Below are 21,598 nucleotides of genomic sequence, written 5' to 3'. Positions count from 1 at the left end.
CATCTTTAGCCAACCCTTCCTTCTAGCCTTCCCGGTATTGGTACATGCCCAATCAGCATTAGCAGGACACCTAGTCCTGCAGCCTTTAAGGACCAACCCCCAAGCCCATCCTTTGTAGTAAGACTTTTCTGGAGCGTTCTCTCCACTCGTGCTTCTGTTTCCTTGTAACGTTGGACTTTCCCAGTGCTTGAGGGCATCTGTCTGTAAGCATTTGTAAAGAACCATGGTGACAGGTGTCTCCTGTGTACCTGAGCTGAGTTATCCCTGGAGGGAATTTGCCAGGTCACCTCTGATGGACTGGCTCTTTCCTGTGTCCTTTCCATCCTTCCCCAAGATGCCTGCATGGTTGTATTGGTTTCCTCTGCACCCTTGACACTACTCGAGCACCCTTAAACCTCATGCATCAGCTTTGTCTGTCAGTCCCCTCACTCAGCTGTGAGCTGATGAGGGCGGGGCATATTCCTCAGGTTCACTATTCTGTTTCTGGCTTTTAACATAGCACTTGGCACAAAACTATTTCTTGAGTGAGTAGTGATTTCTATAATTAACAGTCCAGCTGTAGACCTATGATCCCAGCATGTGGGAGGCAGAAGTAAGAAAGCCAGAAGTTCAAAGTCATTCTTGGTGGCATAGGGAGTTAGAGACCAGCCTGGTATTTATAGGAGACATTGTCTCAAAAATTAATTTAAAAATGAAGCTAATTATGTAATGTTTTCTCCAAATCTCTAAAACATGATTACAGATTTCCTCTATTTTACACAAGTATCTGAATGAATCGTCATTATCACGAGGCATGTTTTTTGTCTAAAAATCTTTTGAGTTCCCATAGAGCTGCCTTGTAGTGATCTTTATATGTTTATATCTTTAAATTTTGTGCCTTATTTTAATATACAAACATACTGGTACATCTGCCTTGGAAATTGAATTCTTAGTGCGTACATGGCTTTTCAGAAATGTTTTGCCAAGTTTGTCATATAACAGTATAGATTTGGGGCTTTAGCTTTCATTTCTCTGTTGTGAGAAAATAAAAGGGCTGTTGTTTTAGCAGGGAACCAGTTTCGAGCAAGCTACTTCTTACAGCCAGAGCTCACGACATCGCAGCTGGCCTTCAGAGATCTACTGTGGGACGCTAAGGCAGGCACGGTAGGTGTGCTCACTGTCGGTCAAATGAGAGTGCCAGTGTCTGTCCTGTGGCAAGCGTGTAAAATGGAGATTGACAAATGCATCGCAGAGGATGCATCCACTATTTCTGAAAGACACTTTATAATTTGAACTTTGTATCTCAACTTCATCTTCTCCACTTTTCTATTGTTTTTCTCTCATTACAAAAGAATTCATTCTAAATTTATATCGTTGTTTTAAATAAGTAAATTTATTTATTTATTTTACATCCCTGCCGGTTTCCACTCCTCTCCTCCCAGCCCCTGTCCCACACACTCCGTTACCTACCCGCTGTCCACTCCTCCTCTGCCTCTGTTTAGGAAAGGACAGGTCTCCCATGAGTCTCAACAAAACATAGCATATCAAGTTGCAGTAGGACTGAGCACTCCCCATGTATTAAGTCTAGGCAAGGCAACTCAGTATGAAGAGTGGGGTCCCAAAAGCCAGGAAAAGAGTCAGAGATGACCCCTGTTCCCACAGAAGGACCAAGCTGCACAGCTGTACCACATATGCAGAGTGCCTAGGAAAGTCCCATGCAGGCACCCTGGTTGTCGGTTCAGACTGTGAGTCCCTACAAACCCAGGTTAGTTGATTCTGTGAGTTTTCTGGTGGTGTCTTTGACCCCTCTGGCTCCTACAATCCTTTCTCCCCACTCTTCTACAGGAGTCCCTGAACTCCTCCCAATGTTTGGCTGTGGGTCTGCGTCTACTCCCATCAGTTTCTGCATGATGTCTTTCCGATGACAGTTGGGCCAGACATCAGTCTGGTCACAGGAGATGGCCAGTTCTGGCTACTTATCTGTTATTGCTAGGAGTCAAAGCTGGGGTCTTCCCCATAGACTCCTGGGAGATTCCCCAGCACCAGGCTTCCACCAGACCCCAGAATGTGCCCCCGAGCAGTCCCCCTCAACATTCTTCCCCTCTATGCTCCCCTGACCTGATAACTCATGTTCCCATCCCCACCCACCCTAAACTCACTCACAAAATCTCTTGTATTTCTCCTTCTCAGGGAGCTCTGGCTCTGGGTGTCTCCCCCATGAACCCTCCTTGTTACCTAGTATCTCTGGGTCTGTGGATTATAGTATAGTTATCTTTATCTTACAGCTAATGTCTACTTATGAGTGAGTACATACCATGGTTGCCTTTCTCAGTCTGAACTACCTCACTCAGTTTATATTTTAATCCTTTTTTTTTTTTGAGACAAGTTCTCACCATGTAGCTCTGGCTATTCTGTCATTTTTTTTTCTGAAGAAAGAAATTTTATATAATTTTTATGTGCATAGGTGTTTTGACTGCATGTATGTCTGTGTACCACATGTATGCCTGGTGCCTGCAGAGGCCAGAAGAGACAGTGAGTCCCCAGGAACTGGAGTTGTAGGTGGTAGTGAGCCACCCTGTGGGTGCTGGGAATCTAACCACAGATGTCTGGAAGATGAGCTGGTGCTCTTAACCACTGAGCCTTCCCTCCAGCCCTCTATCTTATTCATTCTTTGCCTTGTCTTTTTCATATGTAAAAAGGGGGTTATTGATGATAATAATAACAATAATTCTTTTAACACAGAGTTATTGTGGGAATTGAATGATAAGGAACAATGCTGGGCACATAAGAACTCAATAAATGTTAGTGTTACAGTTTGTGAAGTATCTCTGTTGCGTGATTTTACTGGGGAGATATTCCTGCTCACCCCAGATAAAGAGGCCCATGACAGAAAAAAGAAATAATTCTGTGGAGTCTAGTGTGAACTGTCAGTCTATGGGGTCACTTACAGGAACATTGGTGACTTGTGTAGCATGTCACTGAAAAGCCACACCCCAGCATGGGTTTAGTTCTTATAACTTGAGAGAGAGTTGTCCTAAGTAGGGTTTCTGTTGCTGTGATAAACACCATGAACAGAAGCAACTTGGAGAGGGAAAGGGTTTATTTCTTCTTACAACTCTTGGGTCACACTCCAGCACTGAGGGAAGTCAGGGCAGGAGCTGAAGTGGAGGCCTTGGAACAGTGCTGCTGCCTGGCCTGCTCCTCGCGGTCTGCTTTCTTATACCATCTGCCCTGGGGTGGCAACAGTAGCACATTCCTTCCCGGCTATTTATCTTCATCTTGTTTCTCTTCTCTTCCCAAGAGCCCAGGGGAAGAATGGAAGCCACATGTGATCAGGGTTCAACAGGAATGGTCCAGGATATTAGGGCTTTCTGTCAAATCACAAGAGAATCCAAACAAAGGAGGATTGAGCTGGGTGACACTAATGCCACATCCTGGTGCTACGCTGTGGTAGCTGTCCATGCTCACACACTTCTTATAGGAATGACTGGAGACTAGAATGCAGTGATCCCATAGTCTAATCATTTATTTTACCTGTGAGTCCTGAATGCCCTTTTCATCGCAGTTTGTAAGTAGTTAAGAAAAATGCAACTTTCAAATACAGCTAGATAAAAATTTACCTCAAATGACTTTTTTATTTGAAGTGTACTTAATTAAAAGCTATATAACATATATATATATGTATATGTATATATATATTTGTGTAAAATTCTTGGCTTTTTAAAATCTCTCTACATATTTTCTTTTTATTCTTTTGCTTGCTTGTTTTTAAAATAGGGTTTCATGTAGCACAGGTTGGCCTTGAACTCCCAATCTTTCTCCTTCACCTCCTAAGTGCTGAGATTTCCAGAGTGACTTGCTATACCCATATTTGTGTTTATTTTCTTAAGCTGTATTTATAAAAGATGTTTTGTGAAATTGATTTTATTATAAATCATAAACTATAATAATAAAATGTGTGCTTAATTTTCCTTCCAGATTATGTCAAGGCCAAGCCGTGTCTCTTTGATTCTGACCCTGTGGAGCTGTAAAATGATTCCTCTCCCAGGAGCAAGCATACAGGTTCTCAGCAGACACGTGCGCCTCTGTCTGTTTGACGGAAGTAAGGTAAGAACTAAGTCTGCTGGGAACTAAGTCAAGTCACCCTAGGGTAAGGGGAAAGCATTTTATTATACCATGTATGATATACATATACACATATATACACATTAAGCAACTACTGCCTTCTTCCCCTCCCCAATTATGTATACACATATCTGTATGCACCACACTGGTTCTGATTATGTAGGTTTAACTTCTGGTTCTTTGAGTTGTTGAGTGTGATATTGGTACATCACAGATAATGTATCTGAGCTAATGTATCTAAGGTACTAATGCTTATCTCCCCCTGTTGTAGTTAAGCCGAAGTCTTTTTTTTAAAGACTTATTTATCTGTTATATATACAGTGTTCTGCCTATATACCAGAAGAGGGCACCAGATTTAATTGTAGATGGTTGTGAGCCATCATGTGGTTGCTGGGAATTGAACTCAGGACCTCTGGAAGAGCAGTCAGTGCTCTTAACCTTGATAAACATATATACCACGTAACCAACAAATCTTCCCATTATATTTCTCCCTGATTCTAGAGACTGCTTTTCACCCAGTACCAAAAAGAGTGAATAACTTTTAAAACAAATATATCTTTTATGAGAAAATTCTTAGTGCCTAGATAGAAATCTGTAGCTTTAACTACAAATACTGCAAAGAATAAGGACTCAAAGTTAGTTGTCCAAGCAAGCAACTTTAACTTAAAAGCCTAGGAGTAGAAGAGTGAGGTAAGCCAGAGAGGGAAGAGCCATGCAGAATGGGTGTGGCACACCCCACAGACTGAGGTCCCAGGCTGAATGCAAGGGGGAAGGGAACGTGAGCTGAGCAGCAATTGAGCTCTCTCTGTTCCCTGGCTGAGGTCACAGAGTGACCGGCGGCGTCAAGATCTGTGGCCATACCTAGAGGCACTTTCTTACCACCATCATCCTGCATGGTGGGCTGCACTCTCAAGATGAACCCTGCCTTCATACAGTGCTGTTGTCAGTCACTTTGTCACAGCTGTGAGAAATGTGACCCCCGTAAGCAACAAGAACAGAATGATAAATAGAGAAATCCTGAAATACTTGGTGGTCATGACAGCCAACTGTCATTGTCAAATGAGCAAGATATGGAGCCAGCTCACATAGGATTAGCCAGCTCCACCCTGAGACCCTGACCAAATGACCTGGCCTTGCTCACACTGTCCTGGGGGTTGCCGTGAGGAGTAAGTGAGTTAATATGAGTGAAACACTTAGGGCCACACACAGAGCACAGGAGTGCTACGTAGCTGGGCTTGTTGAGGGAAGATGGTTACAACTTAGAAGGAGGGCGCAGCAGAAGGAGATGGAGGAGGCAATAATCAGCCAAATGTGGTGGACTAGCCGGGAGGGCAGAGTGTTAAGCAGGCAGGACGCCTTAGATGGAAGAGTTAGTTCCTCCTCACTTGAACTTGCACAGAACACTGCCAGTAGGTGTCACTGTTGATCAAAAGGAGACAAACTGGCTTTTTTATTTAATTTTTTATTTTATATTTAAATTAGAAACAAACTTGTTTCACATGTCAGTCTCAGCTCCCTCCCCCCCACCCCCATTAGCCCCCCCAGCCCCCCACCCAATCCCCACTCCATTCCCCAGGGAGGGTAAGGCCCTCCATGGCGGAATCTCCAGAGTCTCATTTCGTTCAGGGCAGGGCCTAGGCCCTCCCCCAAGTGTCCAGGTTGAAAGAGTATCCCTCCATGTGGTATGGGTTCCCAAAGTTCATTTGTATGCCAGGGATAAATACTGATCTACCACCCAAGGCCCCATAGATTGCCTAGGCCTCCTCACTGACACCCACATTCAGGGGGTCTGGATCAGTCCCATGCTGTCCTCTCAGCTATCAGTCTGGGGTCCAAGGACTTCCCCTTGTTCAGGTCAGCTGTTTCTCTGGGTTTCACCAGCCCAGTCTTGACTCCTTTGCTCATCGCTCCTCTCTCTCTGTCACTGGGTTCCTTGGGTTCAGTTCAGTGTTTAGCTTTGGGCGTCTGCCTCTGCTTCCATCTGCCACTGGATGGAGGTTCTAAGATGGCATATATGGTCGTCGTCAAAATCATTATCAGGGAGGGGTATTTAAGGTAGTGTCTCCACTATTGCTTAGTTTGTGTCATTCTTATAGATCTCTAGAAATCTCTCTAGTACCGGATCTCCCCTCAAACCTAGAATGCCTCCTTCTACTATGGTATCTCTCATCCTGCTCTCCTCTATTCTTCCCCCAACTCAACCTTCCTGATCGCCCATGTCCTCCTCTTCCCTCTTCTTCTCCCCCTCTCTTTTTCCTGGCTCCCTCTCCCCCTCCCCATGCTCCCAATCTGCTCAAGAGATCTTGCCTCATTCCACCTTCTCTGGGGTACCATTCATATCTCTCTTAGGGTCCTTCCTGTTTCCCTGCCTCTCTGGCCCTGGGATTGTAGGCTGACACTCCCCTGATCCCTGTCTAAAATCCATATGTGAGTGAGTACATACCATGTTTGCCTTTTTGTGACTGGGTTACATCACTCAGGATGGTTTCTAGTGCCATCCATTTGCCTGTAAATTTCAGGATTCCATTGTTTTTTCCCGCTGAGTAGTACTCCACTGTGTAAATGTACCACATTTTCTCTATCCACTATTCAGTTGAGGGGCATCTAGGTTGCTTCCAGGTTCTGTCAGCCCACAGAATGGGAAAAGAAATTCATTAACCCCACATCTGACAGAGGGATGATCTCCAAAATTTACAAAGAACTCAAGAAGCAAGTCTCCGAAACACCAAAAGATCCAATTAAAAAGTGGGCTGCAGAACTAAATAGAGAATTCTCAGTGAAGAGTCTAAAATGGCTGAGAGACACTAAAGAAAGTGCTCAACATCCCTAGCCATCCGGAAAATGCAAATCAAAACAACTCTAAGATACCATCTTACTCCTGTCAGAATGGCTAAAATCAAAAACTCCATTGACAGTTTATGCTGGAGAGGATGTGGAGAAAGGGGAACACTCCTCCACTGCTGGTGGGAGTGCCAACTCATACAGCCACTATGGAAACCAGTATGGAGATTCCTCAGGAAAATGGGAATCAGTCTACCACAAGACCAAGCAATTCCACTCTTAGGCATATACCCAAAAGATGCACATTCATACAACACGGACATCTGTTCCACTATGTTCATAGCAGCGTTATTTGTAATAGCCAGAACCTGGAAGACAAACTGCCTTTTACTTTGCTTATTTGTTTGTTTGTTTGTTTGTTTTGGAGACAGTCTCCCAGATGCATACCCCCAGTCTGTCCTCTCACAAGAACTAGGTTCCCAGATTTGTTTGTGTGTGACAGTGTCCTGCCCAGGCTAGCCTGGGATTCATCCTCTTGCTTCTGCTGGAATTGCAGATGTACACCACCACACTATGCTTCAGTTTGAAGTTTGATTTTTTTTTAAACTCATACATCAAAGTAGTAAAACTTATACCAAAATCATAGATATTAACTTGTGAAACTGATTTATAACAGATTTCATATTATAGGTGTATCTAGTTGTAACGTACGTCCTCACACTGTTTACTTGAATTTTTCCACAATAAATCTAAGTACCAAAAATAAGAAGTGCACTGGGCAGTGGTGGCACATACCTTAAATTCCAGGACTCGGGGGGCAGAGGCAGGAGGAGCTCTGTGAGTTCGAGATCAGCCTGGTCTATTAGAGCTAGTTCCAGGACAGCCTCCAAAGTCACAGAGAAACCCTGTCTCGAAAAAAACAAACAAAAAACTAAGCACTGCTATTAATACCAAGCAAGGACATGACACTTGTAGAGACAGCCTCCCAACACAGCTGCATTCTCTGAGCAGTTCACCAAAGGGCTGCAGTGCCCAAGGCAGCAGGCAGATGCTGGAGAGGAGACTGCTTTCAGCGACGCTTCTTTACTGACGTTCTCCTGTTGGCAGAGATGGAGCCAGGGCCTCCCATGTGCTAAACACATGCTCTGCCCTGGGCTCCCCACCCTCAGCTGCGTGCTTGATTTCCTCTTCCCTCTACTCTGTTCTTCTTCCATTTTTCTTTGTCTTATATACACAGAGAGGGAGGAGAGAGAGAGGAGAGAGGAGAGAGAGGAGAGAGGAGAGAGAGAGAGAAGAGAGACGAGAGAATGAGAGAGCACACATCTGTGCTATACAGCACAGCCGCTGCTGAAGCCTTGGAACTTAAGTGCAGGGATCTCAGGCTCCTATGGTATGGTTTCAAATGAGAAAATCTCATTTCAGGTTCTGAGCAACATCCACACAGTCCGAGCGGTATGGCAGCCTAAAAAGCCCAAGACATGGACCTTTTCTCCCCAGGTAAGTCACCTGAAGTGTGTGACCCAGCACGAGGCTCCCAAAGCGTGGTGCATGGTGCATGGGGCACATGGGGTCAAGTGGGAATCTTTACAGTCTCTATTGTTCTTTGATGACTCTGGTAAAGACCCCTAAGCCCCTGAATCACTGAGGCTGAGATTCCTGTGAGTCACCTCTCTCAGTGGATTTCAATTTTAGGAAACGTACCTTGATAGAGCAGAAAGCAAGAAGGTAAGATTAGGATTGGAGTGCTTTTCAAAAATGAAATCTTCCAACCATGCCAATGGCACTTGTATTTTCCTCAGATAAAAATCAAAGGCAACGCCTCAGGGGCTGGTGCATTACACCCAGATCCTGTCAGGCCTGGGGTGAGGTTAGGGCTTCAGACCACTGAGTCAGTCTCACACAGATGCTAGTGAGTCAAGGATGTCTTCTTGTTCTTTTTACAGTATTGCTTGATTTACTTGTTCCTACCCCAAGGGACTCATTATTTTAGCATTCACTCCCCTCCCACAGCTAACTCCTTTGCTCCACTGCACTCTAAAGCCTTTCCTCTTGCTGTACCAGGTCTTAGCACAAGTGGGAGGGTCAGGGAGAGGGCATGGGCTGTGCTGGAGGCTCAGCCACCTTGCTTGATGCAGCATGTGTCCTCCTCTGTGACAGCTCCTCAAAGCCTTTGGTTCCCCTCACACCTGCCCCAGGGAGCACTGCCTGTCTCCTGACTCAGACCTTTATGGTTTGCTTCCTCGTCACTGTGCATGTGCAGTGTTAAGGGTAAGATTTTCTGTTTCCCAAGGATGTGAGGATGAGCTGCTGGGAGGAGTGAGGAAGTGTGCGTGAGCTTCTTGAATGTTCTAGTCATGTGGGAGTTTACACATCCATACATATACATCTGTAAATAGCCACAGTCTCCACTACTGATGAACACTGGTCATGAACAGGCCACACACACCTGTGGTATTTAGTCCTTGGTGCCTCCTGTGAGTTGGGTTCTGTGTACCATTCAGGTAGAGTGCAGTGCTTACGAGGCTCCAAGGATGTTGGAAGCATGGTGGTGAGAGAAAAGGAGGTTCATTCCTTAGGCCCGAGGAAGATTTTGAACAAGGAAGTCTGAATCTTGGGAAGTGGGTATTGTTTTCTAGGCAGGTAAGGAGGGTATGGTTGTCCGGGGAGATGGACTAGATTGAACAAAGGGAATAGGATGTCTGTAAGGCAGGAATGAGGGCAAGTGTTGGTCTTTGGCTTTGGTTCTACTTACAAACAGCAGTAGTTGGTGTAAATAAAACATGCAGGATGTGTTTGTCACACCCCTGGGGACTGATGTATAGTAGTTTGCTTCTTTGCCTATTCTAAGCAAAACGGGAAGAAATTTGAAGTAATTTCCCTGTCAACACGGAAGCTAAGTGTTTCTACTTCCAATCATTGGCATGTGAATGCGGTTCGTCTACTTTCAAGAAAGTTTTTGTTTACGTGTTTGTTTTACATTTGTCTATTTTAACACATCTATGTGGGTATGTGTGACTCCACATGCCAGTGAAGGTCAGAGGGCAGCTTGTAGGAGTCCATACTCTACTTCTACCACGTGGGTCCAGAGATCCAACTGGAGTCTTCAGGCCTGGCAGCAAGCCCTATGCCCAGTGAGCCTTCCCTGTGTGGTCCCCGTCTCCCTTCTGATAATGCAGAGGCATGAGCTCTTTGCAGAGGGATGTTGCTGGCCAGAGCCTTGCCCACTCTTCACTCTTGTCAATAACTTTGTTTCCTTGTCATTCTAGGTAACTGGCATCTTACCTTGCTTGCTCGATGGTGACTGTTTCATCAGGTCCAATTCTTCAACTCCAGACCTTGGAATATTATTTGAACTTGGAATTTCTTACATTCGCAATGTATGTCAAAGTTGAAAGACAAACTGTTCTGATGCATCAAAGGGGAACAATTAGAAATGTACCTGGTTTACAAGCAAAATAATAGAAGCTGGGTTAGCTGCACTTTATTGCTATGGTAAAATGCCCTGACAAAAGCAATTTAGGGGAAGGGTTTATTCTGACTTATAGTTCTAGGGACTCATTCCATCATGGCAGGGAAGGCATGCCAGGCAGCAGACTGTGAACAGGAGCGGGACTGGACTAGAAACCTCAAGGCCCACCCCTGGACCCACTTCCTCCCACACGGTCCACCTCCTCAACAGCATCACCAGCTAGGGACCAGGTATTTAAACACACACGCCAGGGGGCATTCACACTTAAACCACAATGGGGGATTTGTGTGTATCAGAAATTGAACCATGAAGGAGCCGGAGTGATATGACTCTCATGTTTTAAAAAGTATTGTGTTTATTCATGGGCACAGTGCTGAGGTCAGAGAACAGCTGTAGGGATCACCTCTCTCCTTTTACCATGTGGTCTCAAGTATTGAACCCCAGTCATTGTGTCTGGCAGTAAACACCTTGACTGAGCCTTCTTGATTTTTATGTGATACTGTTAAGTGGTATTTAAGCAAAGGAGTATTTATTGGCATTTATAGCATCATAGAACTCCAGTTACTTTTGAAGAACAAAACAACTAAAGCATGGGACTTTCCAGAGGTAATTAGAAAGTCCTGAGTGCATTCTGGTGTGTGTGTGTGTGTGTGTGTGTGTGTGTGTGTGTGTGTGTGTGTGTGTGTGTTGGGGAGCAGGGTTCAGTCACCCCTGTCCTGTCCTCCAAGAGCCAAGTCCACTTAACTTTGTAGGTCACAGTTCTTGCTCAAGTACTTGAGAGAGTGGCAAGGGAACATGAGAAGTGTGCTTTAATGCTTGTCATGAGAAATACTAAACCCACTGGTATGCACCCTCACTGGTGACCCCACAGGTCCATATTCTGGTCATAGCTTGAAAGGTATAAACATATAAACTTGGCCTTGCAGCTATACAGAGCATGTCACTGGAAGATCATGTTAATTTACTGCATTGTCCTGTACATCTTCAAGACAGACGGGTAGGACATGAGAGGAGCCACGTGAGCCGCAGTGGTCCTGGCAATTGACAGGAGAGCTGAGCTTCCTAGCAAGGGGATCCTTGAGTCATTGATTCCTGTATTCCATCCCCCTATAAAACAAAGCTTCAAAACCCTGGCATCTTATTTTCTTTGAGGGACAGCTTAGGCCTTAGAGTGTGTGTTAGCTATGCTCTTCCCAGAGGGTTCAGTGTGTGCTTGTGAGTGGTTAGCTCAGACACCCTTCTATGTGCCTGTTTTACTTCCTAGTCTACTGGTGAGCGAGGAGAGTTAAGCTGTGGCTGGGTGTTTCTTAAGCTCTTCGATGCCAGCGGAGTTCCTATTCCAGCAAAGTAAGTGACTTATTGTTCCTCACAAATGTGTAACTGTGCAGAAAATCCCTAGGGATCATCTACCTCAGGTTTATTCTGTTAATATTTCAACAAGTTTTGGGAAGGGGGCTTTTCATATTGATCTTAGTGTTTGAGGGAGCATGGGAAAACAGGACACATTCAGAGGTCAGGGTTTTCAAAGAAGTTTGCACGGACTGTCTGCTGAGAATATTCAGTCTGTCATCCTCATGGTGTCGCCACACTCACCATGCTGCAAACAGCCTGGCGTTCTTCAGAGAATGAGAGGCTGAGTCTGCAGCCCTCTGCCTTCTAACAGGCAGCTCACTGAAATTGTAGTGGCAATGGCAAACAAACTGAATCTGTAAGAGCAAAAGCAGACTGGGCCGGTACCTGTGTTCCACACACAAGGAGCAGGGGATTGCCTCCCTGTCTCATAAACTAGCAAGAAAGTTGATGATCTCATTTTTAAATTGAGGAAATAATAGACCTAAGTCAAGGATGAGCAGTAAACCCGCAGGAGGGATACAGGTGGGCAGACAGAGGGACAGACAGGATTCTGGGTGGGAAGCTCTACCATTTAGAGCTCTGGGCCCAGCTGAATGATTGTTCAGGTTCCTGGACGTCTCCAGGTCTCAGTTTCCTGCATCTTTAATCTGGAGATTATTTCCTTTCTCAGAGCCTTGTGTGAGGATTACTTTGCACCTTCTCACCAGTGGGCAGAGCTAAGAGTCCTGCCTCTGGTTGTCTGACATCACCCTAGCGTTTGTTTCCCTGGGGTGTTATGGAAACCCTGATTTCTTACACTTTACAAAACAGTTTGTTATGCCTAGTATATATAAATTATATTACAATATAGCTTAGGGTTATGTTGTGCTTAGTAGAGGAAATAAGGAAATGTACGTGTCCACTTTGCAGAAGTAGAGTCACAGCTATTTTTAATCACCTCCAGTGGGTGTCGTGGGAAGGAAATTTTCAGAATGACATGAACACTTTGACTCCACTTTTGTTCATAAAAGCTGTGTGGGTAGATCCAGGTAAACTGCTCCAAGAAGCAGAGTGGGAATAACTTGTAACTTCTCTCTGCATATAAGTTACATTTCCATAAAAGAGAAGCACATGGGACCCAAGGGGCAACAGCTCAGAGATCCAGTGCTTACCTAGCAAGAGAGAGGGAGGGAAGCGGAGGAGAAGAATACAGTAGAAATTCATAATGACTTCATTGCACATAATGACTCAATACTTTTGAGAAATACAGGTCATTACTTATTGGCACAAGTCATTAACGTCAAATCATTTTAGTGATGGGAATCTTCCTCCTCTTCATGTGGAGAACCACACTTTCTGCAGTTATTGCTGAAGAGGACATCTGTCTGTTGAGATGCTAGTCACGGAAGAGTCGACACCTTGATTCTCTCTTACCCATGAGTTGAATAAAGTGCCCGTGAATACCTTTGTCCTGGAAAGGATTCCTGGCTGAGTCTAGTTCACAAGTGCCCATGACATGCACTCACCACGTATGCTGTTCTTTTATAGAACATATGAACTCTTCTTGAATGGCGGCACTCCTTATGAAAAAGGCATTGAAGTGGACCCTTCAGTGTCCAGAAGAGGTATGTGTAACCTTCTGTTGGTGGCTTATGAACACCACGACCCAGCCTTTAACAAGCAAGTTAAAGGGGGAGGTCATCTGGGTATACATTTCCACAGGGGTTAGTCTGTGGTCACTTGGCCTTGTTGCTTTGGGCCTGTGTTAACAAAGAACATCATGGTAAAAAGTGTGTGGTGAAGTCTTTCACTCGTGATGGCAGGAAAACAGAGAGCAGAAGGCCCCAGTGGTCTAAATGTGTCCCTGAAGGCCCCACCCCCAAAAGGTTCCACCACCTCCTCTTTACTGGTCTTTTTTAAAAAGATGTATTGTTTTGTGTGTGCATGTGTGTCTGAATGTGTGTCTCTGTACCACATACATGCTTGGTGCCTGTGGAGGTCAGAAGAGGGTGTCATATGCCCTGGAACTGGAGTTACAGATGGTTGTGAGCAAACCGTGTAGGTGCTGGGAACTGAACCTGGGTCCTCTGCAAGAGCAGCCAGTGCTCTTAACCACTGAGCCATCTCTCCAGCACTCGTAGGCCTTGGAATGGCATCTAAATCCAAACTGTAAACCTCCTTTCCTTAAAGATGAAGCAAGCAGTGGAGCAGTGAGAATGCAGCTGTATCCTGAAAGATACACTTTCCACTTGGAATCACAGTCCTTAATGTGTCATCAGTGTGGGAATTAAGCCACTTGTTTCTAAGTATTTGTTTTTGTTAACACATCTGAGACTCTATGGTAGGAAATTGTGAAGAATGGGGACCCTGTCTCAGCTCCTTTTTACTGGACCTGGATTGATGCTTGGCTTAGTTAGGGTTTCTATTGCTGTAAAGAGACACCATGACCACGGCAACTCTTATAAAGGACAACATTTAGTTGGGGCTGGCTTACAGTTTAGAGGTTTGGTCCATTATCATCATATCAGGAAGCATGGTGGTGTGCAGGCAGCCTAGGTGCTGGAGAAGGAACTGAGAGTTCTACATCTTTTTTTTTTTAAGATTTGTTTATTATGTGTACAACATTCTGCCTCCATGTATTCCTGCATGTCAGAAGAGGGCACCAAATCTCTTTATAGATGGTTGTGAGCCACCATGTAGTTGCTGGGAATTGAACTCAAGACCTCTGAAAGAGCAGTCAGTGCTCTTAACTTTTGAGCCATCTCTCCAACCCAAGTTCTACATCTTAATCCTCAGACAACAGGAAGTAAACTGTCACACTGGACATAGCTTAAGCCTAGGAGACCTCAAAGCCCACCCCCACAGTGATACACTTCCTCCAACAAAGACATACCTACTCCAGCACGGACAAACCTAATAGTGTCACTCCCTTTCGGGGCCATTTTCTTTTAAACCACCACAGGAGACCATCATGGAAGGAAGTCAGTGCAGGACTCAAACAGGGCAGGAGCCATGGAAGAGTGTTGCTTACTGACTTGCTCTTCATGGCTTACTCAGCCTGCTTTTTTATAAAACCCAGGGCCACTAGCCCAGGGATGGTACCACCCTCAATGGGCTGGATCTTCCCCCATCAATCACTAAATACGAAAATGCCATGCAGGCTTGCATTCAGCCTGATATTATAGAGGCATTTTCTCACCTGAGGTTCCCATTTCTCAGATGACTCAAGCTTGTGTCAAGTTGACATAAAATTGCCAGCATGATACATGTGACAAGTGTAGAATGAACAGTAAAAACTAACTCAAAGGATATTTGAATGCATTCCAAGTTGCCTTCCGAATGAAACTGAGGGAATACCATCTACCCAGCAGTGTGCTGGAGAAGCAGGAAAATGGACAGTAAGACAGATACAGTCCTTCCTCATAGAGCGTGAGTCCAGCAGACACGCAGTACTTTGGCTCTCCTCCACCATCTTGGTCCTGGCTTGGTGCTCCAGACCCTTGCCACTGCCCCACAGTGTGGGGTCCCACCTTTCAGGACAGACTAGGCTTTGGAGTCTGTGGGTCTGTTGAGTCTATCTGGAGCCAAGCATGTTTTGTCAGCTAGGTGCTCTCTGGAGACACATAGGCATTCATGTCAAGACAGGCTTGCAGAAGCTGGCCTTCATGTAATCCAGCACCACTGGCTGTAGATTCTCATTGACTATTTGTTTAAATGAACACTGTCCCAAGCACTTAAACTGTCTCCGTATTCTTGATGTCTTCATAGCACAGGGCAGTGTTTTCCGTCAGATGATAAGCATGCGGAGGCAGCCTCAGCTGCTGGTGAAACTGCGGTCTCTGAACAGGAGGTCAAGGGCCATGCTCAGGTGAGTGGCTGATGTGGCCTCTCTTGGGGAATGACTGGGGTGGGGGGCTTCTTGGTTGACTTTTGTCAGTTGCTCTTTGTCTCCTTGCGTACTCTGCCAAAATCCAGACAGGCCGCAGAATAGTAATACAGCTTCGATTGACCTCTCCAGCTAGCTCAAATGGTGGATGTAAGGCCTGGAGAGATGGCTCAGGGGCTAAGAGCACTTGCTGCTCTTCCAGAGGACCTGGGTTTGGTTCCAAACAAACACCCGTGTCATGCAGGTTACAAACATCCATCACTCCATCTCCAGGGAATCCAGTGCCCCTCTTCTGGCCTCCATGGGTGCCTGCACACATTTGCTACATATATATATATATGTACACACACCTAGATTTTTAGGTGATAGATACCATGCCAGATAATGTGGACACTCTTGAGTAGATGGGGCTTACCAGTCTATCCTTCTTTTCCATGTCAGGTGTAGGCCTAGTTCATGTGTAGTAAAATTACCTTTTTATCAAGCAGTTCTCAAGTCTTGACAAATATACATGATGATGTAATTGCCCCTGCAAGCAAGATGGAGAACATCTCATTCTCTCTTAAAATAAAAAAAAATGTTCTCTCATGTCATTGGGCTCCTCATCCCCAGCCTCAAGCAGTCACTCATATGTCTTCTTCCTTAACACATCTGTGTTTTCCAAACCATCGTGAATGGTACTGCATAGACTTGGAATCTGGTTTCTTTCACTCAGTGAAATGCACTGGAGGCTCAGCCATGCTGTGGGTGTGTTGGTAACTTGGTTCTTTTCATTCTAAATGGTGTTGCTCTTGGTAGAGAGGATACTTTTGGCTTATCCATGCGTTACCTCATGTTTCTAGATCTAATCAGTCAGGAATAAAACTGTCTAAATATTTGCATATAATATTTGCATACTGTGCATGTCTACATTTCTTATGGGTAAAATACCTAGGAATGGGATTGCTAGCTCATACAGTACTGTTTTACATGATAAGAAGCTGCCAGACTGCTGTCCGTATGGCCGTGCCATTTACACTGTCACTAACAAAGCATCAGGGTCTCAAGTACTGTGCATTCTCGACAGTTCTCTGTTTGCTTTGGATGGCCCATTCTAAATGTGGGAAATGTGTGCCCCTTGCTTTAATTTGGATTTCCTCTGAGAGATTGATCTTACATGAGTAGCATCTCAGGTCTACCAATGCCTCCCTCACTGCCCTGCATCTCTTCTGGGATCTCTTTAATGTCAGCCCTATAGAGCTGTAATGAGATTTAATAACAGGAAGTATATAAAAGCAATTAGCCCACATTTATAATGCGTGACACACCAAAACATAGAGGCGCTCACTGTGTGTGCTAATATTATTTTATGCATTGGTAAATGTAAATGCAATTCCGACATTTGTTCAAATGAGCATGTGTGTTAGCTGGTAAGATCAGGGAATTTAAATAGGCTTTGAAGGGCTGAAGGGAAGTGACTGTGGGACACATAGGGAGCCAGGGGAAGGGAAGAAGGCATATAGGGCAGAGCCTACTGCATAGAACAGCCCGGCCAGGACCTGCTTACTGCTCACCAGTCAACAGGAAGTGGGGAAGAGTGTCAGAAAGATGGCTCGCCAGGTCCATGTGCTTTGCTGTCGAGCCTGGCCATCTGAGTGTGATCCCCAGGGTCCATGTGGTGGAAGGAGAGAAACAACCCCTAAAGATCATCTTCTTTCCCCTGCGTTCTATGGCGTGCACACACCTCTGCACACACCAAGTGAGTATATTTAAAAATTTTAATGAAGTAGGGAGTGGAAGACGGTTTGGACTGCCCCCAGGAACTGTTTTCAGTCCAGGTTGTGCTGTGAGTCCAGACAGACCTTGTTCTAGCCTCGTGCTTAAATGTGAGGTGTACTTTACAGTCCAGTCTGTCAGCAACCATTAATAATGTGTTCGTGGATATTACTTACTCTTGGCTTTCTTTTTCTCTCCCGAGATATCCATAGAACCTCTAATCCACCCTCCCCACTTTTGGCCAATCTTATTTGAAAAGTTGTTCTTTTTCAAGGTGAAGAAAACAAAAACTCACAGTAGCAGCCTTCATAAAAGAAAAGCCAAATCCTGTCTGTCATCATTTTCCCTCTTGCTGCTCCCTACCACTCACCTGTGGCCAGACCTCCAGGGCTCACCAGTGGCTGTCAGGGACAGCTCTTAATGCTGCTTTCTTGGCTCCAATTCTGCATCTCAGATACTCTTTACTGTCTCCGAATCAAACTGGCCTGTGTGGCACAGAGGTCAGTAAGGCAGCCATCTGTCTGAAGCTCTAAACACTGTCCTGTGTTGTAGGGTCATGGGCAAAAGTCCCTGCCCCCAGATATCAGGGACCCACCAGAGGGTGTTAAATGCAGCACACAGTAGGCATAGAAATGGATATGTGGCATGACTTCCTGCTTGTGTCTTCTTGTGCTTCTCAGGGACTTCACTCCCGGTGTCCCCAGCCTCTCCTACCTGTCTGCTGTGTGTAGTTTTCTTTTAGACCCACAGGCTTGAACCGTGTCTTGAAATTCCCCTCTACCTTGAGCCCCCTCTTGTTGTAATCCAAGCACTGGCTGGGTCTCATGGAAACCAGGCCATGGACTTTCTAGGGCCAGAGGCTTCTGGGCCGTGAGACCTGTGCTGTAGGCACCAGCAGTGAGCTCTACACATGCTCCTCCAAGCTTCTCCACCAGGGAAGTGAAGACAGGCAGGCCTGTCCTGGTTAGCATCCTCACTTCCCTGACAAGCCACTCTCCTTGGGTTCCAGAAGGGTGGTGACACCACACTCATTATTCTCCCTTTCAAAGTATATCCCACATCTAACTCCACCTTCCCTGCTAACCAGCTTCACCCATGTTTAACTACAGTTCTCAGTGGTGAGAGATGCTTAATGGTGCTCTTTCCACTATGCCAAGGAGCACACACAGTGGGGCACACACAGTAGGGCTCACACAATGGAGCACACACAGTAGGGCTCACACAGGAGGGCTCACACAGTGGGGCTCACACAGGAGGGCTCACACAGTGGAGCTCACACTGGAGCACACACAGTGGAGCACACACAGTAGGGCTCACACAGTGGAGCACACACAGTAGGGCTCACACAGTGGAGGTACTCAGCCACTGGCGAGAAGCCCAGTGTGAAGTTTTCACTGGTGCTCATTTTTACCCGAGCCCCAGCTCCAGCTTGCTTGTAGTCTCTCACACATCCAGCATTCTTGTATTTGTCCTAGGTGTCATTTGTCTATCAGAAGACATGAAAATACAAAGTGTAGACCTACCTTTTTTGGTTTTGTGAGGCAGGGTTTCTCTGTGTAACCCTGGCTGTCCTGAAACTCACTCTGTAGACCAGGCTGGCCTTGAACTCAGAGATTCTCTTGTCTCTGCCTCCCAAGTGCTGGGGTTAAAGGCGTGCACTGCCACCACCCAGCTAAGACCCACCTCTTGAACCAGTTTCTTCGAATAAGGAAGGACCCTGCCCCCTAGGTCCCTAGCCCCAGTTTGTGGTGAGCCTGTTGCCTGACATGTTCAGCTCCATCAACACTTGTCCCATTTTCCTTCTTTCTCTTTCTTTTCTGAGATGGGTCTCTGTACTATATATCTCTGGTTGTCGCCGGAACTCACTGTGTAGGACAGACTGGACTTGAACTCACAGAGATCCACCTGCCTCTGCCTCCCGAGTGCTGACATTAAAGCCTTAGACCACCCCCACCCCCACTTAGAGCCATTTTCCAAAAGGGTTTAACTAGATTCCGTTGATCAAAGGCATCCTTCCGAGGTCCTAAGGAGAGAGAGTTCTGAGTTTGGGCTCTTGGGATTCTGCGTATCAGGAAACATTGGTCCAGAGCAGTTGTCTGTATAAATTCCTATGGAGTTACTTTCCTTCATCTATTTGATGCGTTCCAATCCCTTCTCTAACTTAGTTTCCTCTTGTTAAAAATACAGCAAGAATGTTCCTTGCTGAACCCATTCATTGCATTTCCAGCACTCTGTTCCTGTGTGCTCATCTCCAGATGGAGTTAGAGTCAAGCCTGTTTTCACTTCTTTGACTCAACCTTTAGCATCTTAGAACTTTCTGGTCATCTTAGGTTTGGAAAAAAATGAGAAAATTTCTAAGAAAGAAAATAAGGTACGATTGCCTCAAGCAGAAGCACGGTGGAAGGAAAGGAGTGCCCACACTAAGGCAGTACCCACGCCTTCCAGACAGATGGAGCAGATAGATCTGTAGGGAAAAGGGGGCAGGCAACAGAAGGAAGGAAGGGTCCACCCCTTCCCCTGGGAAAATCATTGACAGGTCTTCAGCATGAGCCCTGTCTTGGCACACCATGGAGCACTGCCCACAGAGACCACAGCCAGATGGAGAATACCGTTGGGAGTCACAGCATGAACATACAGGGTATGGTGTCATCAGGGTACTGTAAGTGGTCCTCAGCAGTAAATCCATGAAATCTAGCTTGAATTATACCAAATCAGTATTTTTGCATCCTCAGTGAACCAAATAATGCAAATGACTATGGTAAGACACCCTAGGAATGCAGGGATAGGGAGTGGTTGGGGGCGCTCATCTACACTCCATGAAGCTAGTTACCTGCGGACTCCTTTGCTCCTGCACACCAGCCCATTGGTCATACCCATTCCCTTCTAAAATTTACCAGATATTAAAATGAAGGGTTAGTCATAAAAATTGAAACCACCTTTGTAACCTTTGAATTATGTTTTTCTGGAGTCTAATGCAAGCCTCTTGTAGATAACATATAGCTGGACTTATCTTTTTAAATTCTTTCTTCCAATCTATACATTTTGGTTGGGGAGTTTTGATCCACTTACATTTAATATAGTTGCTTATGGGGAGTGCACTCATTTTGGCACTTTTGTTACTTTTTTCTGTATGTCTTGTAGCTTTTTTTCATATTGTTTTCTTTTCTTGTTTAATTGATTTTTTTGGCACTGATACTTTTCCCTTTCCATTTGTATATAGTCTGTAGATTATGTATATTTGCTTACACACTTGTGTGTGTATGTGTGTATTTACCATGGAGATTTTTTACATATTACACCCAAAAGCTATACTAATCTATCTTAAACTGATACTATCTAAACTTCAATATTAAAATTTTTAAGCCCTTGCTATGTACTAGACACTATATTAAATGCTACACTTACTTCATTTTAATTCTTTCGGTAACCTGAAATTCGGGTATTTCTCTTGGCATCCTACAAATAAAGAAACAAAAGCACACAGAGAGTGATTAATTGATCCCTCGTCTGACTGGTAGGAAGTAGCAAAGTCGGCATTCAGTTCAGACCTGTCACACCTCCTGTGTCCCACCCACCCCATGAACAGTCTGAACTGGCATTTCCTCTTCTTCCACCACACCAGGCTTGGCAGCCACATGCTTTTGTTCCAGCTTGTAGCTCACTAGTCCCTTTCCAAAACAACGCAGTAATGGCTTTCCTTTTTACTTGACATTTAACATGGGTGTGTGCGCTAGCATGGAAGCTGAGACATGAACCCACATCCGAGGGCCACTTATCTCTGGTTTAATGTGCCCAAGTTGTGTGTAAGTTCTCCTCTAAACGGTAAAATCGTTTTTTCCCAATAATAAAGTAAAACTTGGAACTGTTCATTCAAGTAATATATGGAAGAAACCCCGGGAGGTTGGGTTGAAGGGGTCTGGTAATGAACGCCTTTCTTGTCCTGTTAGTCTGCTGCCGGAAACCTTGGTGGGGAGTATGTGCTCCGCTCACTTGCTGATATTCTACCGACAAATTCTTGGAGATGTGCTCCTGAGAGACAGGACAAATCTGCAAAGTGCTGGTAAGTTTGGGATCTTTCCTGTGTGTTAATGCTGCAACCTTGAAGGTGTGTACTCTGTGCCAGCCTGTATCTCCGGCCTACAGATGTGGCACGTGGACAAGACATTAGATAGCACTGGGGTCAACAAGAGACTTGGGGACAGCTTTGTGAGCTCTTGTGTATTCTGTTCTTTCCCATTTCTTTTCCATTCTGGGGCTTTAAGATCCAGAGC

At 45.2% G+C, this 21,598-nt stretch overlaps 1 protein-coding gene across 6 annotated transcripts in view; it reads left to right on the top strand.

The window, feature by feature from the left end:
* Nphp1 (nephrocystin 1) overlaps window positions 1-21,598 on the top strand; it is a 43,881-nt gene that overhangs the window by 16,838 nt on the left and 5,445 nt on the right. For 4 of the 6 annotated variants that reach the window (XM_013112417.3, XM_005068596.4, XM_040746260.1 and 1 more), the window contains exons 10-17: window positions 1,049-1,143; window positions 3,958-4,086; window positions 8,308-8,382; window positions 10,152-10,262; window positions 11,619-11,701; window positions 13,235-13,311; window positions 15,455-15,554; window positions 21,275-21,387. In XM_013112417.3, coding sequence (XP_012967871.1) covers window positions 1,049-1,143; window positions 3,958-4,086; window positions 8,308-8,382; window positions 10,152-10,262; window positions 11,619-11,701; window positions 13,235-13,311; window positions 15,455-15,554; window positions 21,275-21,387 — 783 coding nt within the window. Of the gene's footprint in view, window positions 1-1,045; window positions 1,144-3,957; window positions 4,087-8,307; window positions 8,383-10,151; window positions 10,263-11,618; window positions 11,702-13,234; window positions 13,312-15,454; window positions 15,555-21,274; window positions 21,388-21,598 lie in introns of all 6 variants that reach the window. The other 2 variants (XM_013112416.3, XM_013112415.3) reach the window with 1 other exon arrangement.

The sequence above is a fragment of the Mesocricetus auratus genome, unplaced genomic scaffold (genome assembly GCF_017639785.1).
Source record: "Mesocricetus auratus isolate SY011 unplaced genomic scaffold, BCM_Maur_2.0 Super-Scaffold_100004, whole genome shotgun sequence".
In the NCBI taxonomy this organism is placed as follows: domain Eukaryota; kingdom Metazoa; phylum Chordata; class Mammalia; order Rodentia; family Cricetidae; genus Mesocricetus; species Mesocricetus auratus.
This window is presented reverse-complemented; position numbering and strand designations above follow the sequence as displayed.